Raw genomic sequence first — 27907 nt, forward strand, 5'->3', positions numbered from 1 at the left:
AACATGAGCAAAGAATTGCCAGTGTTGCTCTTGCTCCTTCCGCTCAAGTCCCCTGAATTTGTGACAGATATTCATGGTGCCTGGAGCCTCTCGGGGGGTGGGGGGGTGTGTGTGCAGATGGCAGCAGATCACCTCCTTTTAGCAGGGGCAGCAGCTGAAGCCAACGTGGTACCTGCCCTGCACCCTGGGAGAGGTGTGCGCCCAGTGCCTCCTCGCTACAGAGCCCATGTGTGCACTCAAGGCAAAAAAAAGAAAGAAAAAAAGAGAGGGGGGGCGAACCAGTTCTGGGTATCTCCAAGTTGGCCGATGTGACCCTGTGCCACCTACCAGTGTGCTGGCTGTGACCCAGCGGTGTGGCGCTCCAGCCAGCTGAAAGCGATGGCTGCACTCCCCCCTGCCCCCCCAGGGCAGCTGCCTGGTGGGGACCACATGGCACGGGGGGAGATCTGCCGCACACCTGCTTCCTCCACAGTGCCAGCGTGCCCACCGGCTCCCCTGAGAGCCAAGCCCATCCCCGGCCCCCTCCCCATGGAATACCAGGACAGGATAGCTCAGATAGTTTTCTCTTCTTCAAAACATCATTAGGATTGAAAAAAATGAATCTCTTGCTTGCACATTTTGCATAAATACATGGTAAGTTATCAATTGATGTTCAAATAGCTTAATTGAGTTTGAGGGGGGGGAAAGGTCATTTAATTGGTCTATTGAAATGTTAACAGAAACAGATATGGCAAGGAATAGACTTTAATGGCTGCAGTGTGGCACTGATGTCTGCATTCACTTGCAAAATTGTTAATTAGGGCACTTTGGTAGTTCATTTGCTTTTGTATTGATGTGCTTAGTCCAAGGAGAGAAACTGGGTGTGTATGTGGTATTTACTGGGCGGCAGAGGCTTGCCTGTAGTCAGGAGTGAGGGAGAAAGAGTGTAAATCAGAACTGGGCTCTGATTTGTGCCAGTGTCTTCATCAAGGTGCTGCCAGGGCGGCGAGCCATGGCCCAGTGGGTAGCGTGGGTTTGTGTACCACTAAGTTTCATGTGTTTGGCACCTTTTTTTTTAATCGTTGTAGCAGTGGACTTGAACAACGCCAGAACGTGATTTTTAACTTTTTTTTTTTTTTTAGCTTTTTTAACTGGATTAAAACAGACCGTCTTGCCCAGCAAGGGAGTGGATGTCTGTGTTCACCGAGCCCCTGGAAGTAGGTGTTATCTCCTTAAATGCATACCAAAAGAATAGATTCAATTGCAATTCCTGGCCCACAGCCATCAGTGCCAGTGAAATTACAAAACCAGTCCTTAGTATGTACTTTAGGTCCATAGTGCCTGTCTCGCAGAACATGGACCTTGAAGGTATTGGCGTTCTGGATGTGGGAAACTGCCCAGACTGTCCACCAGCATTTTTTAAGGGTGGTATTTGCAGGGATTAATCCTGGTGCTGTTTCCTAATAGACTCACTGGATGCAAAGCTTTATATTTGAATTGGCTGCAAGAAGGCCGTATTGTGTACAGTATATAATAATGTATTATACCCCGGGCACTCTTTATAAACAGAGGCAGCAAGAACAACAGCGGAGTGAAAGCCCAAGTAGCGATGAATCATCACTTTTACGAGAGGGATCCTGTTGTCCTGCCGGAACAGGAACAGGTTAGGAGAGAAGATGACATTTTGCAGCAAATAAAGTGCCGATCCTAAGAGCTCCTAAATGAAATGGGCTTTTTGTGCGTTGTGTATGCTGTAATTCCCCGCGTGGGTGCTGTGTCTGCCAGTGGTCGCAGCGTCCGGGGCTGTGGTACGGGGCTTGCGACCGAGCGTTGCTTTTAAACTCCAGGTGCTCCTGCAGCCAGTCGACACCAGCTTCATTTACTCGTATGTATTTGTGAAAGTACTTACGTGAAGATCACAAATATGTGCAGCACAGCTATGTAGTTCTGCAAGTTTAATCCCAGTCCCAGAAAGTGTCTTTGTGGCCCTATGCAAATGTATTTACATAGGAATGGTCCGGGGTCCTTTAAAGGAGGCAACAGAGTTAGAAGACTGAGGCCAACAAATAAATGAAAGTTTCTCTAAATCCATTGGATAATAGAGGCAGTGTTAAGGCTAACCACAGTGTTGAACTAAACAGAGGGATTACTCCTGGGTTTTGCATCAGTTGTTTTCTGCTGGGTGGCCTCACTTGTCAAAAAAAAAAAAAAGGGGGGGGGGGGGGAAAAGGGAAAAAAATTTAACGGGCGAACATTCACATGGCACATTTGAGAAAAGAAGTATGCTTAATTCCATCAAAGCTCAGAAATCAGTCATTAATTTATTCTAACCTCCAATTGTTGGTCATTTGTGAAACATCTGGCCTTTAAGTCGTAGGAACCTAAACATAAGTACAATGTGAGCCCTTCTAAAGATGGGAGCTGGGTGTCGCGGGGGTGCTGGGTTAGCGGGGGTGCATGAGCGCACGAATGCCTGTGTGGTGCATAGGTTGCAACTGCCACTTAATTTCAGAGACTTTGAAACATATTAAAATGAATCCTTCAGTTAATTTACTCTCAAAATTAGATTATTGTTCATTTGCATCTTGGAAAAGTTCTGCCATTCAAAAGAGTCTCTTTCTTCATGGTGAGTTAACAGTTAGATATTTAGCAATCTTGCAGCTTGCTAGTCAGAAATAGTTTCTAATGAAGTTGAAATTTGAGATAGAAAATGTATAAAAGCTTTCAGGAAAGACATACCCTATTTTCCATATGGCTAAGTAATTGTTATGATATTTGTTTTAAAGCTGGACTTAGACACTCCTGAGTGCCCTCTAATTTGATATGGCTGGTCCCGGCGATTCTTCTGGAGGAAACTTTCGTAGTAGAATGCAGTGAAGGAGATAAATAATTTTGCAGCTATAAGCACGTTGCAAAGTATAGAAAATAATTCGGTCGCCTTTACTGTTGTACGGATAACAGTCTCCAGGTTATTTGCCTCTGCTGGGAGCTGGAACCTGAGTGAAAAGGAACTGAGCGATTAAACGCAGATTTGAAATTAAGGTGGCATCTCGGAGCTGGCAAAATTCTGCCTTTTGTTAAGCTTAAAATAACACGTGCTATTTAGTTCTCAGGCCTGGGGGGTTGTTTTTAGTTGGGGAGGGAATACAGTTCTTCACGTATAGCTTCGACGTTGCAACGCAGAGCGAGATTGGATTTGAAATGGGATGGAAAATTTTAGACCTGGCAGTCCGCAGGGCTGCAGGGGTACCTCGGAGCTGCCTGTTCCCCAGCACTTACCTGCTTGTACTGGTTTGTTGGTTTGAAGGACCGGTGTTCCCTTTTTGGCTGGACTGTTTGCTCCTCTGGACCATCAGAGGCTGCAGCTCCAAGGCTGTTTTGATGATAATGATAATGATGTTATCCAGGCGCATAACAAAAAGAAACAATTTTGAGGGTTTTCTATAAAGCAGCTCTTTCTCTTAGTATTTGTTTATCCTTCCCCCCTTACTAAGTAAGTAAATCTTTAATCCCCACTCCATTGTAAAATTTACTGTATCCAAGACCCGACCATTGTAACTCCTTTCAGGCTGGGTTTTATCCTTTCCTACTAAAGGGATATCTGTGATTTTGGCAGCCTGACACACATTACATTAGAAAAACCCAGTGAGTAAATTAGGAGTGACTTAATGAATTCTGATGCTTAGCATTGCCTTGCTCCTGCCATGCGGCTGGAACGTAGCGTGGGGAGCCCATGGGTGGTGGCGGGGCGCACGGTAGCCCATGGGTGCTGGTGGCGGCGGGGTGCGCGGGTGGCACGGGCACACGTATGTACGACCCACCAACACAATATATAAAAAGTCACGTTTCAACTTTGTTAGAGCCCTTGTTTCTCAGGCACTGATGTCCAAAGTACTGGTAGGATAGTGGAGATGAGAGGGAGGGAAAAAAAAATCTCTTTAAACAGCTTGTGAAATGTAATGTTTGAAACGGCTCTTTGAGAGCGTGCAGATTATGGCCCGCGCAGTGACTCTTCCCAGCTCTCTGGGAAATGAGCTGTTGACATTCTTTTGGGTCATCATCCGAGATAGGAGGGCAACCACAAGGATTTAGCAGATAAATTCATCGAAAAAGACCTTTATCCATTTCATTGCAACTTGGAAACGTTCATGTCGAATCGCAGCATTAATGTAGCCCTTTTAGCCCTTCAAAGTGAGCCTTATGTTTAAAAAAAAATATCTAAAAAAAATATAAATCAAATGACCAGAGTAATAACTTCTTTAGGTCTTCTAAGAGGTAGTTCATTATTTACATAATTCTGGAGCATAAAACCATCTTTCCTTCAAGAGCCTCTGAAATAGAATTGGGGATCTTATATGGTGAAAGAGTCTCTTTTGAATTCTAATCAACTGGATCTGTCTCAAATTCATTTCTAGTTTGTTGTAAACAGTGGAATTTAAATTAATTTCTCCTTATCTTGTCTTTTGAAGAAAATTAGCAACACATTTCAAAGGTTTTATTTTTAAATACAGCTCACTTTATTCGGGGGGTTTGTTCCTTTTTTTTTTTTTTTTTTTTTTTTCTTTTTTAACTTTATAAACCAGGTTCCGGGCAGGATGGGTTTTGACAGCCAGATGACAATTATGCATTAGCATAGGTGATTATGAAATAAAGAAGGGGGGAAAAAAAAAACTTTTTGACTTGAACTCAAATGATACTATATAGGCTGAATGCGCAGGCGAGGTTCCCACAATGCACTGTGAAACCCAGGCTAACAACCACCCCGCTGCGCTGAAAACCCCCAAAAAAGACAAAAGCACAATGAAATAGAAAGCTTACCACCGGTAGCTTTCAAAACGACAAACTAGGCAAACTATACATCTCCACCACTCCAATTTTGTCAGAATGCTAATGAGCTTGCTCTGATCTTTACTCGGCTTCCCGTGTTTTCTACATCTTCAAGGACCACATGGCGCTAGCAAAATAAAGACAACTAAATGAGAATTTTGAATGCTTTTTGTGTTAGGACCTGGTGCCTTTCAGTTGACGCACTCGTTGAATATTCTCAACTTAAAAGCGTACAACAGGGGGCTGGGTATGAACTTTTTAGCAGGGGGAAATTTGTACAAAAGTAAATGAGTGTGATGAGGAAAATATGAGAAAAATTTCTGATTAATTTCCACTCTATAATATCAATGACACCTTCAGCCCCTCTCATACTCCTCTAACAAGAGATGCTGATAAAAGATGAATGATTCTGTGTTGTTCACAGTGAATGTTTAGTGGTTTTTTAATAGCGGCATTCTACATGAAAGGCACCAGGAAGTACTCTGCATTAGCAGTTGAGATCACTAGTTAATAGGATGATGTCTTTTAGCTTTTGTCGCAAGATTATTAGAAAGGATGGGTTTCTGTTCTCATCCCAGCATACTTTGGAGTGCTTGTTGAGTACAAGTGCTAAAATACAGGTTTCTTGGTATTGTTTTGCATGCAAAGTAAAATCCCTTTTAATGCAACACCTTTTACTTTTTTCCTCTTTTTTTTTTTTTTTTTTTTGTTACCAGGTGATTTTTGTCATTGATCTCTTATCTGCCCCCTTTAGCTGTATTAATCACTTGGAGTGGTCTGCTTCTCAATGGGGGCCTGATGATGTATATGTGTATAGATTCACTATCAAAAATAAATCCCTTATATGCTCTGCACCTTCACAAACCTGATTATCGGGCTGTATTTACCAGTCTGTATTATACCGTCTCGAATGCTTCTTGCTGGAGTCGTCCAGTCTGCAATACGAATCCGCACTAGCGGAGGGAGGGGTAGGCTAGGAGGAGGCATCCCTCTGCCTAAGCCAGATTTTGTCTTTTAAAAACAATTGAATTGATAATTCTCCTTGGGATTCTCAAAAGCAAATGCATTTTTGTATTCACCCGTGTCAGGGCTTGGGGAGGAAAATGATGAATGTTCAGTTTTGCCTGAGAGATGAACTCCATGTAAAAATTGGTTTCGTTACCGTCTTCAGGCTCGCAAGCAGCCAGTGTGAAAAATACCGGTGTGTATACATAAGGAGAAAAAAATCATCATGGTCTTTTCATATTTCCATATCTCGCCTAAATCAGAAAGAATGAATTAATAACACCGTCAGTTTTATAGCGGTTTGCCAGCCCTGCTCTCCTGCCCTGCTGTTCTGCCTGGCTCAGCACGGTTAACCTCAGGTGAGCTGGGAACCTGCCAAACCACAGGGTGGTGGAGGGGTGTCCAGCAGGGCTGAGCAAGACCAAGATGCGCACGAAGCGCAGCGAGCGGGCGGACGGTCTGGCAGCAGCAGAAAATGTAACAGTATCACTGCAAACATCATCTTTACCGCTTACCTTTTTGCATTTAGCATAAACAGGGAGTGAAAGCATTTCCAAAAAATTCTGAGCCTGTGAATGAACGTGTGTGACGCTGGTTTGGGTTTTGCTGCTGCCAGTTTGCGAGCACTCCCTGTGGGGAACGCGGAACGGTTGGGAGGCCAGAGGGGTGTCACCAACAGCGGTTTGTGCTGGACAAGAGAAAAGGTTTTGACACGAGCATAAGAATTAGCGATTTTTACTGTAACATGATAACCATTCACAAAAATATGCATTGGTAGTTACTGCCTTTTTTTTTCTTCTTTTTTGAGGCAAAGCAATATTATAAAGCACTCAATGAGATGCTCCTCTGCCCGGTGTTCAGGAACGTTGACTTGCCGCCAGGGTTATAGTCATGGCGGTTTTGGCAACTACCAAAGCCCCGGGTGGAAGAAGTGCAATGACGTTATGGTGGATGTCTTGCTTACAACACAGTGACTGCGCCCCTGCATTGCATCCAAGTGCGATCTGACCGCCCTGCATGCCGCTGCGGCCGGTGGCGTTCCGTAGGGATGCCTGCTAGCACGGAATCTGTGCAGGGCGGGGGTGTTCGTGAGAATTGGTTAATGCAAATAAACCGGCACCTAGGAAGCGGTTCTCCTGACAGGAGTCTTCAGGGTCCAGGTCATTCATACGTGAACTTCTTGAGGCTTGTCAGCCTTGCTCCAGTTTCCGTCCTGGTGCCTCCACACTCTCTTACTGGCAAGCTCTTTCCTCTCCAGTCTCCATCTCCTCCCATTAGCAGTTCCTGTGAAGCAGTCTTGACTTGCTTTTGGTAAAGGGAGACCGTCTGGCCACGCTTTTCCAAATACCTGGCATTTCTGCAGCTGTGGAGCTTCTGCAAAACGAATGCACCACGGCAAACTCGGGGGTTCACACTTCTGACTGTAATTCGCCATGTCTTTACAGCCTTAGATCTGCGTGTAGGTAGGCAGACGTTCCCAGGAGACCTTTCCAAGGCCAGACATGGGCAGCATGTGTGCGTGTTCAGCCTTCCCAAGCCAACTTCATTAAATCATTAAAGCAGCTCAGCGGAAACAATGACCATTTTTTTTTTTCTCGAAGTAAGACAGAATTGCCACTGGCTGGAAGGAGCGCACGGTAAGTCAGCCGCCTCTCCGCACACTTCCCTGGCTTGTAGCCTCATCATTGCCTTAAAAGAACCTGTCAACAAAGTGCTTGAAGCCAGTGTGAAGGGGAGCCCGAGTGCAGCGTTGCCTGCGTAGCAGGAGGCTACTCTGGGAGAGCCCTAGGCACTATGAATAGGCTTGCGAGCCTTCCAAAAGTCTTGCAAGACCCAGCAGACACTTGCTTCTTTTAACTGATTTCCATCTTTCTCTGTGGTATTGCAGTATAAATGCTCTTTCATGTAGTAGGCACAGTCTTTGGCTTTATGCCTGGAAGTTGGCTTTCTCGGCGATCAGTGCCTGCCCGCAAGGAGAAGGTGAGGAGCGAGGCGCTCCGGTCATGCTGGGGCTGCTAGCCCACGGTGCCGCTGCAGCCTGCAGAGACCCCCGTTGTTTTTTCTCTGTTTTCTCCCCTTTACCACCGAAAACACATTTTCTGTCCAAACGGGAAACAGCAGTGCCCCAGGACACCTGAACCCAGCTGAAGTTGCCCCGTTAGCCCTGGGAAGCTTTGGATCCCTGGAGCGCAAACCTGCCAGCCCCGGTAGGAGCAGGCGCCTTCACTGACACCGGTACAGGGTGACGTCCATCGCCTCGCTGCAGGCACCTGCCTGGGCTCAGCTTGGCCCTGCCCATTCAAGAAGTCATGTTGTACTGGCCAGTGCCCCTTCCCAGCGCTGTGAGAATATGTTCTGGAGGGGGTAACACAACATTTGGTAAAAACGGGCTAACACACTGCCTCGTAGAGCACAGTCCCACCACTTCCAGGGTAACTGGCCTCTCACTCCAGAATCTTACCCAGCCATCACTTGCCAAGTAAACTGGCAGTGATGTAAGGAGTAGTTACAAGCTGTAAAGAAATTGCTGCCACTCATAACCAAGTACCCAGCTCTACTCGCCGACCTGCAAGCAAAACAGCTCACCTGCCAGACCACCCTTCCTGGTGGATTTCCAGGCATGAACTGCTGGTTTTCCCACAGCTTCCAAGGTTTGAGTCTCTCGGCTAACGGTGTGTGTTTCCTGTGCGGCCAGCCAAGGTTGGAGGTATGCTTCTCCCAAGCCCACGCTTCCCCTGAAGTGCTGCTCCGTCAGGAAATGTGTGTACAAAGAATAGCAGAGGGTGACGGAGGACACGCACTGGTGCTGCGCGGTGCTGGGATCCGTCTCTTCCTTGCAGGAATCTCTGCAGATGTTTCAGCTGAACTTCACCTCTTGTTGGCTGAATTTGGGGCCACAAACTGTGTGTTTTCTTGGTCTGGATTGATGGTCCCACATTTAAAATACATTCATAATCTTTACCAAGCCCAGGAATTCTACTTCTGTTGATTTTCTGTTATTTTCTCGTGGCTACTGCTGTGTTGACTCATCCTGTCGAGGAAATCAGCAGCCTTCCAGGCCATTTGTCTTTTGTGGATGTTTTGGTCCTGTGGTAATTTCAGGTTGCCAGGACTGCAGGCCAAGATGTTTGTCTTCCCATGAGTCAGCCCCGCTCCAGGTAGAACAAATCCTCGCACATGCCGAGATGTGGTCAGAACCCTGACCTGCTGCTTACACAGCTCTCGACATTTCACATAGCCTCTCTGATTTATTATGTTTCAGAAACCAAAGAAATTACAAGTTTCCTGCTTGATATTAAGGTAATTTGATGTGTGCATGTGATGAGGGCATGCCCTTGGTGGCGGCTCCGGTTCGTTAGGGTTGCAGTGTTTCAGGGGGCTGGGATGGCCAGCCACGGCGCTGCAATGCAGCGCTGCCTGGCAGATTCTTGGCAGTCGGTACCCACCTTTGTGAGCCTCCATTGTGTGGGCATCAATGTCTCCTTCTCAACTGCTCTCAGACAGCAAGTTAGTGGCCATGGACTTGCCTGTCTAATGTTCCTTGAGCGTTTTCCCATCCGGTTCAGAGAGTTGGAAGATTGTGCCAGGGCTTCATCTGCTAGCTAGCTTTTCTGCAGCATCATCTAAACAACGGTCCTGTCCTGTTTATCTCTTGGTGGCTCTTCTGGTTTGGTTTTGGTGACTTTTGAATAACCAAGGAGGTCCTAGGTTGGCGAAAGGAAGAAGTACTCCGGTAGGAAGCTGGGCATGGCGATCTGAGGTGGGAGGCTTGAGGCTCAGGGTGGAGCAGCCCACCCGTTCCCACTGTTGGGTGCTGGCTCCGATTGGATGCTGAGAATTTTGAAGAATCATCTTAACCAAAACTCTGAGCTTTTCCATCAAAGGTGGTCCTCTGGAAGAAGAGGAGGGTGATTTTGCAGAAAATAGGTCTCTTTTTGGGATGCCTCAGTTTTTCTTGGTGCAGAATTGTGGATTGCTAGCTGTTTAAAAATCCCCACCATAGCTTTTGGTTGCGTTGGGCACGTTGGGCACGTTGGGCGGTGGGTCTCCTGTAAGTCCCCTTTACGAGGAATATCTGTTGTGAACATAGGCCTTTCTGCTTAGGTGTTCGTTAAACTCAGTAACTTGCATTAAACCCAAGAGCTCGCCAGCACATAAGCTGTTTGCAGTGAGCAAGGTGAGAAGACTGTTCGATCGGTGGGAAGCCTGCCATCGACTGCGGCGGGTGCGGGACCTCCCATCAGCCGGCGTTAGCGATGTGAGGCTGGTCAGCTGCAGCCCCCGGCGCTGCCCGTGCTGCCTGTGGCAAAGCCGTGGTTGCCGCAGCCCATCAGCCCCACGGTGGGCGCGGGACGCTGGCCCGTGGAGGGACGGGGACAGGTGACACCCAGGCAGGGGCAAGAAGCTGTGCGGGGGCAGCTGGCGGCTTGCCTGCCCCAGGAAACATGGCATCTAACCTGGAACAATTAAAGGTTAGCTCTTGTCCTAAAGCAGGAGGATCCAATTCCTACCTCCCGTGGTTTTTTGTTTGTTTGAATATTTATTGCTACAGCTTTGCCTTTCCATATTCAACATTCAACCCAGTTTTAATTCTTGCTGAGCTCTTAGTTTCAACATTGCCTCGTGGCGACGAGTTCTACTGGTAAATGACGAGGCTTTGAGGAAAGATCATTCTTTTTATCGGTTTTAAACACACCACCTTCAATTTCAGTGAATTTCCCCAGGTTCTTCCCAGACAAGACGAGACACATCCTAGACCTATTCTTTATTTGCTATTCATGTTCTCCTTCAGGTAAACAAGCCGATCCGTCTGCCTGCTCCTAATACAGAAACTCGTAAAAACTCATCCCCACGACTGGGTGAGCGCAACAGGGTTTTTTTCAGCAGGCAAATAAAGGTGGTGGTGTCCGCTCTCGGAGGGCCTTCCCATTAAATTTGTGGAATTTGCTGGTGGGGCTCGGTGGCCACCTCGCTGGCAGCCCGGGGGGGAGCAGGGCTGCCTGTCCTGGCCGTCCCTGCTGCGCTTGGCTCCACGGGCGCTGCCGTTCCCCCGCTGGCCTCTTCACCCAAGTGTGCCGAGTGAAGAAAGCAGCTTCTATTCTGTTTTAAAACTGTGTGTAAACATCAGCAAATGGGTGAAGAATGGGCTCTGTCTTAAGTAGGTTGTTTTTCATGTAGTTCTGTTGAGGTAAATGGGGAGACATGGGGAGGTTTCTGTGTTTATCCATGACACCATGGCACACACACTACACACAGTGCAAATAAAATTTAAAAACAATTACTGCTTCAGATGGCATACCAAGCTGTTTCTGTAAACCTGCTATTTCTTGCCAGATTGAACGGGCTGGTTGGGGATGCTGATAGAAATCCTTTATTATTTATCTTCCGCAGGTTGTAATTCATTTTTGCACAACAGCTAAATACATTTACATTTAAGGATTTTTTAAAAAATATTAATCTATTGGCTTATCTTGACAGATTTACGATGGCATAAAGTGTAGAGGAGTTACTGTGTTCATCCATTTACACTGCAAACTAATCTTGTCCCTGCATGTTGCTGCTTTTTCTTCCTTTCAAGTGGTATTCACAGTATTTCGTAGCACTTTCTTCTCTGTTTTCTTAGCAATGTACAGGTTTGCTATGTTAATCCATATTGGGTTTATCTAATGACGAGCTGCCCAAGTGGCTTAAAAATAATGGGTCTAATGGTACATATACGGGCTGAGCTGGCTGAGCAAAAGGGGTGCGAGTATTTTTAGCAGGAAAGGGGGGGGGAGGGAAGAAATTGTTTTTTCAAATTGATTCACAAGAGACATTTGTCAAGATGCTTCTTATTTAAATATTTACCAAACAATTAGCTTACAGTGTAAACAAAAATCCATTTGTAAATCCTGAAGAATGTGAAGGAAAAGGTATTCTGAAAAGACTGCCTGGAAGCTGTGCAGTGCCAAAATAAGCTAGTTGCATGTGTTGTTCTCAAAAAACAGTAACTTATAAATATGCTTGTAATTCTTGAGTGTTGTAGATGAAAATGGGTTCACGCTGATTTTGAATAAGAGTCAGGAAAATGATATTTTAATATGTGTGACGACCCACGGGAGAAAAGAAAGGACTTTGGGGTGGAGTTTGGTTTTGGGTTTTTTTGCTAGCATTAAAATTCTGGCTATCGTTATTTTGGCTGTTGCTAAAATTTGTCCGACAGGGACAAAAATCACCAAACTTTACCCTGGAGCCTGGATTGAATCGTGTCAGGAGCTATTACAGCGCAGAATCGCAGCTCAGGAGCCAGTAGGAGTTTCTGTAGCGGCTTGTGCTGTTCCAGGCTGGTGTTGGGCTCGTTCCTAATCGCTGAGGAGGCTCTGGTAGATGTCAAGTGAAGGGAAGAATAGAGCACGGATCCTGCACCACTCAAGCCAGACAATGAAATTAGAAAATGGCACTGAGAGTTGATGTGAGAGAATTCCCCTGGATTCCTAGAGGATTTATTCTTAAAATAAGAATGAATTGATTAAAAAAAAAAAGGGGGGGGGGGAGAAAAAAAAGGGAAAATAAAAGAGGAGGGGGAAAGCAGAAAGAAGGAGGGGGGAAAAAGAAAATAAATTAGAGAAACCCTGCCAGAATCCTCCTCAGAACCTAGCTAATCATGAAGTCTGACATTAAAAGTTGTATTGTCTTTTTGCATAAAGGCGTGTGTACTTACTGTTTCGTCTTAGTTTCTGGCTCTGCATTTTTCAAATCTCTCACCGAGCGTTCCGCATGCATATGATGTTTGTGGCACTACCCGCTCCTATTTGAAGACTGTTTTCAGAAGTCATTATTGAACTATAGGATAAAAAGGTATAAGCATAATTACGTGTTAAAGAGAATAAATATGTTCTGCTAGATAGTTAACCAGATGAGGTTAAACAAGATAAGATGAATTCTGGTCTTTTTAGAAAACTGACAGTCTTCATTTTAAGCTACAATGTAAAGTGCTTTATCCTGAGATTAGGTATTGTGGCAGAAGCTAAAACTGCCTTTTTCCCCTAACCATGCCAGAATACAACCTCCTTTTCTTTTTGCGCTAACAAGACTGCTTTACCACCACAGCCCACTCTAAGTAATTAAATCAATCCTTTGTACTTACCGTATTCTCCTCTAGTGACGGTACTAGATCTGATTATATGCTTCATGCATATTCAAAGTACGGCACTGACAGCTCTTTAATGAGCTCTTACTTAATCAGTACGAACAATGTTCATCTTGTTCTTTTTTTCCTCATACATTAGAGCTAGGAACAGTTGGGGAAAAAATGAAACATCCAGCATTCATTTGAAAAATATATTGTACTTTGAAAAGTGTCTAAGCTGGGGAAGTTGCATTCTGCCCTTTAAAAGTCTGATGGACAAATTGGATTACTAGTATTGGATTAAATAACAAATGGTTAGAGGAGAAATGAGAAAAGCTCGCTGTGATCACAGGCTTTAATATTTTTTGTTACTTATAAAGCTGAAGGGGTCTTTAACCAGTTATTAAAGTCAGGATTAATTTGTAATGGTCCAACTTACTAGCTTTAAAAGGGTTTTGTTGTTGTTGTTGTTGTTTTTTTATCTAAAACAATAGTGTAATGCATGTATTATGGAAAAAAATTTAAGTTTAAGATCTGTGGGCTATTTATAGATTTTCATCATCTTGTACTGGCTCAGATAAGGGGGTTGCATGCGTGGGATCAGTTTGTTCTCAAACATGTTTTTCGTCTCATTTAAATAATCTACAGTATTTTTTTTTCCCTGAGAACAACACAAATACTTTCCCAATTTAAATTTTCGAGCGTTTCTAGCAAGTCAATTAAATACTTGTTTTACACTTGGAAAATGGAAACAAAAACACCAGCAGCAGCAGGGTTTTACAGAGTGAAGCTGTTGAAGAAAAGGCTTTTCCTAAATTTTTACTTAGAAATTGTAAACGTGAGTTTAGCTCGCAATATTGCTGCAGTAACCACACTCAGGTTTTCTTTGTTGAAAGTGTTTTGCGTGCATCCACCAAGGGGCGGGGGGAGTAGTGCTGTAATGGTGGTGTATTTGCTGAAAAGAGTTATTTAAATTTCTTATATACAGGAGTTCATCTTTATTTTGCTTGCCTGGGAAGAATCTGTTTCAGCTCTGTGCACAAGAATTTAAAAGCTGATGGTCAACAAATAAAATATCAGCATCAACTGCTATTAATATTGCACACATGTGTCATTTCACTGATCAAAAAGGCCTTCGCCAGGGTACAATTGGCCTTTTTCCAAATTGCAAGCTTTTTCTCAGCTTTTTCTTTTTTACTCTTTCTTCTTTTGTTGCTGCCTGGGGATTTGTGCCTATCGCAGCCGATATCACATGACTGGTGTCAGGGCATCACATGGGTCCAAAGCGAATACAAAAACAGATTAAAAATTCTGTAAAAACAATCAAGACTTTGTTAACTCACTTTTAAACCAGCCTATTCTATGGATGTTCCATGTGCTTTGGTGTCAGCGCAGAAATATCAAAATAGACACCTGTTCAGATCGGACGCGACAGCTCCAAGCGTTACCTAGGTCTTTGCTCATTGTACATTGCAACTAACTTTATTTAGGAGGAATGCATTAATAGAAAGAAGTTTGTACCTTCGGGTTTTTACGCCCTTACCCTGAGATTGCGTGGCATGAAATTCAAGTTCAGATCCGCCTTTGAGTCAAACTCCTTTGAAACGTTTCTGTCTCCCATTTCTTTTTCAAGGCTTGCAAAATGAAATGCAATGAGAGCTTGCACTTAGAATGGCGCCTTTTAGCCCGAGATCCCAGACCACCCCAAACCCAACAAATCTAGTGTCATAAATTGATTAAAACGTTACTATAGCCCCACGTATGTCTGGGCGTGAGGACTTTGCCACACTGCTGGTGGAAAAAATCTCACGTGTCACAGAACAGACTGGTCATTTTGCAAGGACAAAACAGCAATCTGCCCCCTTTTCCTTGCCCTCTCCTCTAAATAAATTTCAGCTACTTGGTGCATTTTCAACAAAAGGTTGCTAGTATTGATTGTCATCTGCTCCTAAAAGCAAACTCTGTTAGATGGACCAATACAGCAGTGCCTTTGATCTGTAACTTAACAGCAAAGTACACCTATAAGTTTTAATCCTCTTTGGAGGAGCGCAGAACAATATTGTCAAATGCCGTGGTGTAATATTTTCTGCACAAAACCAGAAGCGGAGGTCTCGGCGGAGAGCATTTCTACATGACAAATTTCTTCCTTCAACGCTCCATTGTCCGGGAGCCGGACCCTGCTGCTTCTGCTCGGAAAAGGGCTGTGGGGCCGCCCCCCCCCCCCTTTGGGATGCTCTGCCCTCTCCATCTCTCAGCTAGCAAATCGGGTATCTGAAAATCACCCGTCCAGGAACAGTTTCACCAGCCAGGAGCTTCCCAGGGTGGTGACTGGATCTGGGGGGATGTCTCACATCAGAAAGAAGAGCATGCCAGATGGCAAAACTTTTTCTTACTGTGGGGGTCCGTCAGCTCTGCCCCAGCTGACCCACATCCCTGCTCACCCCCTTGTCCTTCCCTCGTTCGGCTGCACCGACCCCACAGGCTGTAGGGGGGGGACAGAACCATTTGGAGGGGGCGGGCAGCCTCCCCTGGCACACAGCAGGGTCATAGCCAGGTGAGGAGGCGATTCCCTGAGCAGATCTGGGCTTGCACACCACCGCCGCGCTGGGCTGGGAGGGTGCGTGTGGCAGGCACCTACCTGCAAGCATTTCAGATGCTCCCATCCAGAAATTGAAAGCTTTCTTTTAGAGCAAAACAATGTTTTTTCTGGTGTCTTTCCAGCTTCTGGTGCTGGAAATTGCCTCTCTGCAACTAGGGAGCCTGTGGTCTGAGTTGGTGAGATAGCTTCCCCGAGCGCACAGCGCCTTGCATTGCGGATGTGAAAACCCTTTACGAACCCCAAAGAATTAACACGGAGCGCCCCTGGAAAATGAGTGTGGGTGATTATCCCCATATCACACATAGGGCACAAACTCAGGGGTCTGCCCGCAGTTTCTCAGCGAAGCAGTGTGGAAGCTGGGAGAAGTACTCGGAAGACCTGGCGCACACTCCTTTGCCGCTACTCCACGTTTCTTCCCAGGTTAATTTTAACCATAAGAGAAGTGTGAGTTTCACAGTTCAGTGAGGACTGTACAATCTTTGCTCCTCGTCTGAACTCGAGATACGAGAATGGCAGGTCACCACAGGTGTGCAGCCGTCATGCAGGACTATGATGAAGTTTCTCTAGTCCCCCAGCTCCGAGAGCAGAATTGGGCTGAGCAGCCCTGCTGCTGGGAGGGACGGTTGGGAGCCTTCTGGCCGCTTGTCTGCCTTTCCCCCCGTGGCCTGATGGTGCAGAGGTGGTAACGCAGAGTCTAACAGAGCCTGGAAGAGTATAGCACTGCCTATGGGTAGGCTATGGAGGGTCCTGGAGCGATGGACATGGACTGAGGAAAGGGGGTGCTAGTCCGTGCCTGCACACATGGGGACCCTTAGGCACCTGGGCCCCAAAATGATGTGCATTTGTGCAGGTGCTCCCTTTGGTGGGGGGTTGAGGAGAGGAGAGGAGAGGAGAGGAGCAGCTCTTTCCAGCTCATTGACTGGAACAGCAGCCGTGAACGCAGAGGCTGGGCAGGTGCCCACGCCTTGGCCAAGGGTCAAGGTTGCCATCTCCTCTGCAGCGAGTGACCCTGCCGTCGGCCTGACCGCGCTGGGTTTGCAGGGGTGGAGTGGGTCTAGCCCACACGGATTGGGTTTGTGTTTGGAAGCCCGTGATGACCAGACATCTTGTAGCAGCAAGGCTTTTTCATTAGGAACATTGCAACAGCATAGTCCTTTTGGGAGAATTTAAAAAGATACGGTACTTACAAAAAGGTCCTTATTTAGGTCAGAGTATCGGCATGATAAAGAACACTAAAAAATACGCTGAAGAGTGGTTGTTTTCAAAGATTTATTTATGGAGCAAGCAGGATTGGGTGGCAGGACTTGCAGTCAGATGATGTTTTTACCGTTTTGAGAGTATACCTTGTAACGCGCAGTGGTACTGGACAGCGATACTCCAGAACCTGCAATGAAGCATTTAGCTCCGTTTGTGAACTGCCACCAAAGTAATGACATCCTTTCGATTGCAGGAAGAAACACAGAAGAAGAAGAAGCTATGATGCAGGAATGGTTCATGCTGGTTAATAAGAAGAACGCCTTAATAAGACGGATGAACCAGCTTTCTCTTCTGTAAGTATGGATGGACGCATGTATTTACAAAAGGGTTGACTGATTGATTGATGGAAATATTTACTCATTAGATAGATGCACAACTTTTTTGCTCTCTTCCCGTTAGACCTCAAAAATATTCCCTCAAAAGTGAGCAGCATGGATGCTCTGTGGTTTTTCTCGTATTTCAGACTTGAAAATGAGAAGCATGCAATGGCACAAGATCAGCCAGAGCTGGGGCGGGGGGGGGGGGGGGGGGGGGGGGGGGGCAGAAATCAAAGAAATATTAAGCACAGTTAGGTTTTCCAAGGGCCCACCAGTGGAACAAAATGACGTTTTGAAATGCTCAGATAGAGGTGGGTTGTGCTGCAGATGTGACAGGTGAGAGCTGTTTGGGGAGCGAGCGAGGCTCTGCGGCACCCCGGCTACCTTGCTAGCTCCGCGGCACTGTGCTGCCGAAGGGACGGCGCTGAATCGGCCACGGTGCGGTGATACCACCAGACTGACCAGTAAGGACAAATACACTTTCTTTGCTAGCAGCAGCGTGGAAGGGGAAGGACCCTGCTTTGTAGAGGCGTTTTGCCTTCCGTGCTGCTGCAGCTCCTCTTGGGCTGATGATAGTTCTTTCAGGAATGCCACCTAGTGTAGATCCCTGCATACTTCCCCAGGAAGAGCCTGTGCTCACGCACTTCCTACCGTGTCTGAACTTGACAGAAGAGTCTACCTTCAAAAAATCTTAAGCTTTCTAATCCCACGTCTAATTTTCATTATTCATTAGGGCAGAATGTATATAGGATAATACTTCCAGTGTCATATTATCTTGGTGAATAGGCTGATGCTGGAATTTGTTCATTAGATCCGGGGGAATGTTTTATGCTTAGGACATTCCACAACAGCCGCTCCGAGGATGAATATGAAATAATTACGTCCCGTAGCACAATAGAGTTAAACTGATGGAATTAGGGCTGACATTACAGAAAATGAAAAGGCCCTGTTACGGAATGTGCCACCTGAGCAAGGTTGTAAGTTTGTGTATCATTTGTTTGGAGTAGCTTAAAGTTAAAGGGAAAAGTCGGTTATGAGTCCTAAAATCAATGTAAGTTAAAGGTTCTTTTAAGTGTTTAATGATTTAGTAATTAACATATTGATGAACTTTTGCAACTTGCCTAGGGAAAAAGAACATGACCTAGAAAGGCGCTACGAACTGCTGAACCGGGAGCTAAGAGCTATGCTTGCCATCGAAGGTAAGAGCCATGCGGGGGACCGAGGGAAGGAAATGCTGCTGCCCAAAGCAGCAAGTACCAAACACCTGGCGGCTTCTCTGAAGCCCAGTTATGAATTAAGGCTGATATTTACATCGTTTCAAGTCATAGCACACAGCAAATATGCCGGGTCTGCCATCCCACTCTTTGGATTTATTTGGCAGGGCAGGCAGGGGAAAGTCCAAGGCATGGGACAAAGAAATATTGTCTCCCCGGAATAAGACTTTGAAAGCAAAGTGATGAGGAGGTAAAGGATATTTGCCCGGGGTTTATTATTTTCTGTTGCAGTTACACTCTCCTGGCATTCCTGGGGCATCATGCTGCTCTTGGTGCCGCAGCACATGGCAGGAGTGACCCAGGAAGGGAGCCTCCCGCCTTGTAAGGGTGCACATCTGGTTTACAACAGTGTCTCATGGGGCAAAAAAAAAAAGTCTCATCAGTTTTGGTGGTAAAACACCACGTTTGCCAAGTAAATATTTCATCACGAGCAGCGCCAGGATTAGCGCGATCCTTTGCACACATCTTCTCCCTTCCCTGCAACTCTCCCCAGTTTAGTCACCTTATCTGAATGAAAACTCACGGGAAGATTGACACGTGGGATAAATGAAACAATTGCATCCTTTCCATAGGGCTTTCAAGTGAATTGTACAATAATCCCGGGGATGATTCATAATAAAAAATAAACATCCAGATAGCTTAAACCACTGCTTGCATTATTTTATTTAAATATCTTAAGTGTTTTCTAATGCTGCACCGCTTATACCTCTCAGTCACAAATGCTGCCTTATAGTTCAAAGATGTTTGCTTTAAAGTTAATCCTTTGGGCTCTGTAAAATGGACCTTTTGTCTAATCAATGCAAATTGATTTTGCTATTCTGTATTGACCTCTCAACCCTTTGACTGTCCATGGTAATTTCTTTCTTCACCTGATAAGGTACCTGATCCATAATAAATCAATTCTAATTAGTTTGGAGACTTCACTGAGAGCATAAGTTTGTAGGAAAAAAGCAGCAGGTTTCAGGTAGCTTTGTCGTATCTCTCAATCTGTGGTTATATTTTTTGCATAAGACTGCGTCCACCATCTTCTTGGATAAACTTGAGTCATAAATATATTCGTTGCTTTCTGCAGAGACAAGCCAGATTAATTGGGAATCATACTAATGAAATATTTAAAATATAAAATACTCTAAAACCAGAGAGGAGCTAAGAGATACTGGATTGAAACCCACAATTTCAATCTTTAATTGCCTCTTACATGTTTTACTGTCTTGGAATGTCCTAGCAGCAGCCTTTGAACGTCTAGCAACCTATGCCATTCACACATTGATGTGAACGAAAATCTGTCCATTGTTTTTCTAAGTTCAGAGAGGGATGCCAAAGCCCAAGAAAGTCCTGAAAGTCCCTCCCCCCGCCCCGCTCCCCCCCCCCCCCCCCCCCCCCCCGCGTTGTTGCTGTTGTTGTTTTGCTGCTGTGACAGAGTAAACAGGGATTTAGGGAGAAAACGTGAGAGCTGGATGATTTTGGTTATTTGGGTGGGGGGGTTTATTTATACAACAAAGTCCATAATTAGCATTTTAACCCTCAGTAAGATTATTAGTCTGCTAGAACTTTTAGCAGCTAGCTGCTTTTACTTAAAAAATATATCAAGGGAGACACTCTCCCAGGGCAAGGTGAAGCAGAGGTTTGAGACACCTTGCCTCTCGGCGTGCGTGCCAGTGGGTATCGCCTTAGTGCCCGGCGCGCACTGGGAGCAGGGATGCGCTTGTGGGCAGCAGGGATAACGCTGCAGCGCTGATGGTGCCTCTGAGGAAGTACGGGCTGCCCGACCAGCCCGGGACTGCCTGCGCCAGGGCCGTTCAGGCGATTGCTAATGATGAGCGCCCGGGCTCTGTGAAAAAGCTGAAAAGACAGATCTCACTTTTACCAGCACCAGTTCCAAACCTGAAATACATGGGCAGAGGAGGGGGTGGGGAAATAACAGGACGGGACTGGTTTGTTTGTCGAAAAGAAAGGCAGAATGCACCAATCCAAACTGGAACTTAAAAAAAAAAAAGAAGAGTCTTTGAAAGGTGATAATTACTGTTTTGGTAAATTGCTCCAACTCTTCCACGCGTGACTGTGCTGTTTAAAAATCTATCAACCGATTTCTTTAGGCAGCTGATGACGGGGCAGCATTGGCCTTGCAGAAGGCAGCAGCCTGCTGATGGCAGATAAAGGTGGTTCCCGGCGGGCAGCGCCGGCCTCGGGAGGTGCTGACCGTTACAGTGCTCGGTGATGTGCAGCCGGTGTCCTCTTCACCAGCCGCTAAAATGGAGGCACAGGCAGCCGAGTAGCCTGTTGGAGTGTCACGGCACTTCAGGCGGAACATATGCCTGACCCAGGGCGGTAAGCAGAGGCATTGCTTCCCCCGCCCCGCTGGCCGCAGCGGTCAGAGGGACAGTGAACGCGGTGCCTGGCTCCCGCCGGGGTTCCTGCCGCTGGGACGCTCGAGCAGCCAGGCGAGATCCCTGCGTGCGGGCCAAAGCAAACGCAGGTTACTGGGCTGGCTTGAGCCCGCGCACACGGGAAGGCGTTGTGCTCCCGTGGTGCTCCCATTGTGCTCCCATCGGAGCTCATGGCAGCAAGGTGCTGCCTTCCAGAGCCTAGTTTTTGCCGTGGCCATGTGGCGGGATGCGGGATGCTGTACTTCCAGCCACCTTGCCTCTCACGCCTTTCTTTTTTTTTTTTTTTTTTTTTTTACTTTTTCATTCCAGATTTAATGCCTCCGTAGAAAAGATAAGTTCATTTTTGCACACCTTGGGGTGGTGTGTTCATTTTCTGCCCAAGAAATGGATCTTCTTTAGGATTTTGTACATCTTGATTTATTCTTGGCTTATAGTTTGAAGTGGGTGCTCTTCTAAAAGGATTTATGCATAGGTTCACTATTTTTGTAGTTATGGTTTATATGATAAGCTTTTTATATTTAAAATCAATATGTAATCCTGTGGAGGAGCTTATCCTCTAAAACCCCATTTGTAAATCTATTTTAGCTTTGTTACACCGCGCAGCCACAGTATTCCATAGATTGATTAGGTGCAGCAGAATCCTATCAAATGGCCTGCTCTGATGATGATGCAAACTCTTTCAGGATTGCTAGTTGACTGGAACTAAGATAAGACCTGACTGCAATCCCCCAATGTGCTCTTTACAAAACTAGTGTTAATTTTCATCAAAGTGCTGGGCTTATTTATTATAGTGGCGAGGTTGAAGGTGTTTTACTACGAGAACTTTCGACCATTTCTATTAAAGCATTTCTATGGGAACCGGCCGCCTGTTTGCTCAAAGTAATTATCAGTTTAAGCGGGGCGGGGGGGGGGGAAGACAATATGAAGTCAATGAAGATGAGTAATTGAAAAACATTTCTACCTTAACGTGAATTTTAGCAAACTCTTGTCATTTTAAACTGCCCATCGCAAGTGGTGGCATGGGAGCTTTAGCTTTCAACACTTTAGCTCATATACAGCCCCAGAGCTTAATCCTATTTTTGTCCGGAGTGTAGCTTTTATAACAGTATTATTCTGAAATCTTCAAATTAATCACAGCCCATATTGTAGCTTCCCAGAGCTGCCGCCAGCCTGGGTAACTATGTGGACAGGTGTTATAGGTAATCCTGGCTTAAAAGGCACAACAGGTAGGAATCAAACTTGAACACAGTTGCTTTTTTAACGTCGGGATGCTTCCTGAAACTGCTGCCCAGCAGTATTTTGTTGGATAAAACAAAACTGCAGTGTAATCACATATAAAATGTTATTTAAATACTTTGGGCCAGTTCCTCTTTTAACCAATTGTACTTGACTGATTTGAGTTTGGGTTTGGTTTTTTTATTGTTGGTTTGTTTGGTTTGGGGTTTGTTGGTTTTTTTTTGGGGGGGGGGGGGCAGCAGGGAAGTCAGACTCCTTATCTAGGAAACAAAGTAAAAATGCAAGGGAATATTTTGCCAGCAAGTTTTCCCGTGGCATACTTCGAAGGCTAGTAGTGAGCAAATGCAGAAACAAAAAACCCAACCAACCCAGTAGTTGTGTTCTGTGAAGTCCTAATATTGGCATTATTTACCCACGGGGCTACAAGACGGGAGCAATAAAGATTGTAGCGCTTAGAAAGGACGTAACAGGGGAAAAAAATGCCAGTGAAGGACTAAGTGAAACCTGTACCGAAATACTTTGACTGATGCTTTGAAAGCTAAAATTGCTGCTGAAACTGGAGAACTAGGAGGTGCAGAGGGGAGGGCAAAAAAACCCAACAAAACAAGCTTTAAAAATAATATAGTTTTTTCAACTAAGTGAAAACGGTAAAATTGCCAAATAATTAACTCAAGTCCTGGTGGAGCCGGTGGGTTGCAGGTCCCCTTCTCAGCTACAGCCTGGCGTGCCCAGATGTGCCGGGGAGCGCGCCTCCGCAGGGGCAGCGGCAGGGGCGGCAGCAGCAGCAGCAGGAGGGGAAGGCTCCCCCGGCAGGCGGGGGCCGCGGCGGGGGGTCGCACCGCCCGTGCCGGTCAGGGTCGTGTCGCGCTGCCTGGCCCGGCCGCTGTCGCCGCCTCGCCAGGCTGCGGTCACGGCGGGGCGGCACCGTGCGGCGGGTACACGGGGGGGGTGGGGGGAAGGGATGCAGCGTGCCCAGCAGGAGCAGGAGGGCGAGTGCGGTGGGCCCGAGACCCCTGGGGAGCTGGCACCGCAAGGGGCCGGTGCCGGAGCGGCGGCGGGGCCGCACGGGGGTGGTTCAGGGTCCCGGTGGCGTCGGGTTTGGCCGCTGTGCACCTGGAAAATTATTCTTTGGCGACGATGGGGGGAAGCAATGCACTGAGCCAAAAGGAAAAAAAGAAAAGAAAATAAAAAGGGGAGAAAAAAGAGAAAAACTCCCGGGAAGTTCCCGCAGCGCCTGGCCAGGCGCGTGCCGGGAGCGGGACGGGCCGCGGTGCGACGGGGTCCCCGCCGGGTCCCCGGCCTGGGGTCGCCCGAGGGTCCCCCCGCACACGTGTCGGGTGGGGCTCCCGGCCGCGGGCCCGGGCGGGCGGCGGCGCCTCTGTCTCTCCGCGCTGCCCCGACCCGCGTGCGCGATGATGCGTCTGATTTTTTAATTTGTAAATCCAAGGCCGAGTTCCCCCCAGCACCGCTCGCTTTCATGCGGCTCCCGAGCAGTTCGCTGCCTTGAATAAATCTGGCGGCGGAGGGGGTCGGGGGTCTGACCCACCGCATTCTTGCGGGGCGCGGGGGATCCGCATGGTAACGGCGGGCGGCATTGTCCGGCCCCGGCACAGCACCCTCGGTCCCTGCGCCCCGCGGGAGCGCGGGGGGAGAGGGGGGTGACATCGCCGAGGGGTGCGATGGCTTCTCCCGGTGGGTTTTTTTTCCTTGTTGTTGTTGTTCGTTTTCTTTTTCTTTTTTTTTTTTTTTTTTTTTTGGAGCCGCTGTCCTCTCCCGCGCCCGCCCGCTATCTCCCCCGGCATCGCCGGCTCCGCTCATTGTTTACCCCCGTAATGAGGGAGGCGGGGGCGCCGGGGCTGACTGACAGCCACAGCCACAGGCCCCGGCCGCGGCTGCCGAGTGGCGGCCCCGGCGGCAGCCCCGGCCTGGGGGGTCCCGGGAAAAGCCCCCAGGAACGAGCGGGGCCGCCGCTGCCAGCCGAGCCCTGCGGCATCGCGCGCGTCTGCTGGGGGGGGGGGGGGGGGGGAGCGCCGCCGACCGGTGCCCGGGGGGGAACGGAGGGGGCGCGGGCCCGGCCCGGCGGGCCTGGCCAGGGGACACAACCCACGGCGACTCCCCAAAGCCAAACCCCCGCGGGCGGCCCGACGGCGCCGGCGGGCAGGGGCCGAAGCAGGGGCTGGGGTTCGGTCGGGGCCGGGGCAGGACGAGCGGCAGCGCTCTGCGGGCCGTGCCGTGCCAGGCCAGGCCAAGCTGTGCCGACCGTGCCGTGCCAGGCTATGCTGCGCCGGGCCCAGGCCGTGCGTGCCGGGCTATGCCAGGCCTTGCCGGGCCGTGCCAGGCTATGCCGGGCCGGGCTGGGCTTTCCTTGCCGTGCCGTGCCGAGCTGTGCCGTGCCGGGCCAGGCTATGCCGTGCCGGGCCGTGCCGTGCGGGGTCTCACCGGTGTCCCCGTGGCTTTCCCCGCAGACTGGCAGAAGACGGAGGCGCAGAAGCGGGCGGGAGCAGACTCCTGCTGGACGAGCTCGTCATCCTGGGTGAACAAGCGGGACGCGCTGGTGCGGGACCTGGACGCGCAGGAGAAGCAGTGAGTGGGGCCAGGGGTCCCCCGAGCCCCCCAGCCCCGCGGAGGGCGCCGGGGCCGGGCTGGGGCCGGGGCCGGGCCGGGCTGGGGGTCTCGGCGCGGGCCGCGCGAGGGCAGCGCAGCCCCGCAGCCCCTCACCGCGCCGCCCGCCGCCTCTCTCCGCAGGGCCGAGGAGGAGGACGAGCACTTGGAGAGGACCCTCGAGCAAAACAAAGGCAAGATGGCCAAGAAGAAGAAAAATGCGTCCTCCAGTGAGCGGCCTGGGCGGCCGCGCAGCACAGCTCTCCCCTACGTTTTGAAAAATGCCGACATGAGAGCGCGGAAAGAGAAAGAAAGAAAGAAAGAAAGAAAGAAAGAAAAGAAAGAAAGAAAAAAAAAGGACAAAAAAAAAAGTGTTTTGGAGGAAAAAAAAATTAAAACTTTTTTCCCCATTTTGTTTGGCCAGCTGCGGGCCGCGCCGGAGCGGTGCCGGGCGGCGCTGGGGAGCGGGGGCAGCGTGGCGGCCGCTGCGGCACGGCCCGGTTCGGATTAAATATGTTTTTGTCGTAATAGGATTAGAGAGGGGGATATCGGGGGGGGGGGGGGGGGGGGGATCATTGGGAATGGTTTCATCTAGTCTGCCATATGTAATACTTAATAAGCTACCTACATTTTATAGTTAGGTCAGATCCACCCCAGTTATTATTAAAAATGTGCTGTATTTACCAGTGTTTTATTTCAGCAGTTCTACATGTCCCCCGGGAGTAGCGTTGGGGGGAATGTCACCCCACCTCACCCACCCCACCCCCACCCCCCGGAGTGGGCACAAAGCCCGGGGCAGTAACCGGGATGGGGAGGGCCCGGGCCGGGAGGGAGGGCAGGGCAGGGACCGGCCCGGGGCACAGCGCGCCCGGCCGGGGCCGGCCCGACCCCCCGCGCCCCCCCGCGTTATTTATTGCCCCGGCCCGCGCCGTTCCCCCCCCGCCCCCGTCCGTGTGCCCCCACGCGTGTCCCACGCTCGCATCGTCCCTTCGTGGAGCTCGTCTCGTTTATTTATTACAATATCGAGTCATATATAAATTTTCAATAAAAGCCGAATCTTTCTTACCGTAACTGCCGCGTTCCTCCTTACCTGGGACCCCCCCGCGGCCGGGGAGGGTGCGCGGGGGCTCGGCCCGGGGCGGGGGCAGAGGGGCTCGGCCGCCCCCGCTTCATCCCCGCAATGAGCAAGGAAACCCACCAGCGGGAAAAGTTTTTCGTTTAATAAAGAGCAAGTCGGGGGGGGGGGGGGGGGGGGGCTTTTCCCTGCGGGGATGCGCGAGAGAGTCCCCGCTGCGGCCGCGCAAGGAGCGCACCCGCGCAGCGGAAAACCCCGCGGCGACGCGGCCGAAGGACCCCCCCAGCGCCCCCGATCGCCGGCGGCTCCGGCCGCAACTGCGACCGCGCTCCCACCGAAAAAAAAACCCAATTAAAAATAAGTAGGTGCCCCGGGGAGGGTGGGAAGCGCGCGGCCTTGCGGGCGCGGCCGCGGGGGTGGGCGGCCCGGGGCTGGGGGGCTGCCCCTCCGCCCCCTCCCGCAGCGACGGGCTGGCGAGCGGGGGAGACGCGCCCCGAGAGCTCCGCGGCTGCGGAGGGTGGGCAGGGGCGAGGGCGACAAAGCCTCGGACCGGCACGGAGGGGGGGCCAAGCACCCCCTCCCTCCCCCCGGGGGGCCGCGGCTTGTCGGCTGTTAACGCGGAAAAAGTAACTCGCCCCCCCGCCCGGGTTGCGGGAAAAATAAGTGTGTGTGCCCGTCCCCCCTCCCGGCCACCGGCCGCAGGACCCCCCGCTGCCTCCCTGCCCTTCCCCGCCGGGGGGAGGGCCCGCAGCCCCGAGCTTACCTGGGCGCAGCGAGGGGGGCGCAGGCCCCGGCCGGCGGGGGGGGCGCGGGCAGAGCCGGGACCGTCACCTCGGGGGGCCGCGAGCCCCGGCCCTGCCCGCAGCCCCCGGCGAGGCGCCTTCGATGGGCACCGGTGCCTGGGGGGGGGGGGCACGGATACCTCCGGGGAGAAGGGGGCAGCCCCGGGGGCGCGCGGCGCTGCCCGCCAGGTCCGGGGCCGCCCCGGCGGGGGCGAACTGATGGGAAAGCGGCGGGGGGACCGGGGCCTGCCCCGGCGGGACCGGGGAAAAACCGGAGGGGGCGATGAGGGCTGGATATGGGGGGCACGGCCCCCCAAGCCTTCCTCCCCCTCCCCCTCCCTTTGCTTTTTGTGAATGGGTCGCGGCGCCTTTGTTGCGGGTAGCAGCGCCCGCGCCGCTGACTTTCGTGGGGGAGCGAAGGAGCCTGTAAGGCTCCCCCCAACCCCGCACCCGGGCCCGGCGCCCCCCCCACCCCCCCGCCCAGGGAAAAGGGGGGAAAGCAGAAAAAATAAATTAAAGAAGGCGGGGGAGGAAAGCCGGGCTGCACGCGGGGTGGCGGGCAGCGCCGGCGGACATCAGCTCGCTTTCAGCGGCGGCTGCGGGAGCGGGGCGGGCGGGGGCCAGGCACCGGCGCCTCCGCAGCCCCGGGACTGCCCGACGGCGCGGCTGCAGCGCCCCGCTCCGCTCCCGCCGCGGGCAACGACTCGGGCTGCGCGGAGCGGTGCGGAGCGGAGCGGGGTCCCGCTGCCCTCCCCGCCCCCCGTCCCTCGCTCGCCCCCCGTGCGTTCGGGACACGCGGGAAAGGTACGGCCGCCGCTTCTTTTTTATTATTATAATTTTAAAGCACAAAGTTCGGGCGAGGCCCCCCAGGCGCCGGAGGGGTGGGGGCCGGCCCCGCTGCCCCCCCCTCGCCCCGCCCCCTCCGCGCCGGCCAAAACTTTTCCGCGGCCCCCTGGTACGCGGAGCAGCGCAGGGGGCAGCGGGGGGGGGGGCGGGGCAGCGCTGCGCGCGCGCGGAGGCGCTCCCCTCGCACAACTTCTCCACCGCCCCCCCCCCCCCCAGCCCCTCGCGGAAGTTGCGCGGGACCCTGCGCGCCCACCCCCCGCCCCCCCTCGGCCCTCTCCACCTCCGTCGTGCGCCGGGCAGCTCTGCGCGCCGCCGGGGCCGGGCCGAGCGGCCGGCGGCGGGGTGCGCGGAGGAGACGCGGAGCGGCGCGGGGGCGGGGGGGGCGCAGAGGGAGCGGGGCGCCCTGCGCTGCCATTGCCCGGGCGGCTGTCAGTCAGGCGGGGAGCGGCCGGGGATTGGCGCCGGGCTGGTTACGCAGATGCTTTGCGCGCACATACAAGGGGTAGGGCCGGGGGGTGGGTGATCCATCCTCCGCAGGGCCGCGGCTCCATCGCCCCGACAGCGCGGGCCGCCGGCGAGGTAACGCGGGGCGCCCCGACAAAGTTGGGGTGCGC

At 50.4% G+C, this 27907-nt stretch overlaps 1 protein-coding gene across 1 annotated transcript in view; it reads left to right on the plus strand.

Annotated features, from left to right (window-relative positions):
- The window catches only part of EHBP1 (EH domain binding protein 1), a 225616-nt gene extending 200674 nt beyond the window's left edge, over nt 1–24942 (plus strand). The window contains 5 exon segments of the mRNA XM_055809787.1: nt 16969–17068; nt 18218–18291; nt 24455–24572; nt 24735–24796; nt 24799–24942. Coding sequence (XP_055665762.1) covers nt 16969–17068; nt 18218–18291; nt 24455–24572; nt 24735–24796; nt 24799–24824 — 380 coding nt within the window. The 3' untranslated portion in view covers nt 24825–24942.
- Nucleotides 24943–27907: the final 2965 nt, after the last annotated feature.

Source organism: Falco peregrinus, chromosome 7 (assembly GCF_023634155.1).
Source record: "Falco peregrinus isolate bFalPer1 chromosome 7, bFalPer1.pri, whole genome shotgun sequence".
Taxonomy (NCBI): domain Eukaryota; kingdom Metazoa; phylum Chordata; class Aves; order Falconiformes; family Falconidae; genus Falco; species Falco peregrinus.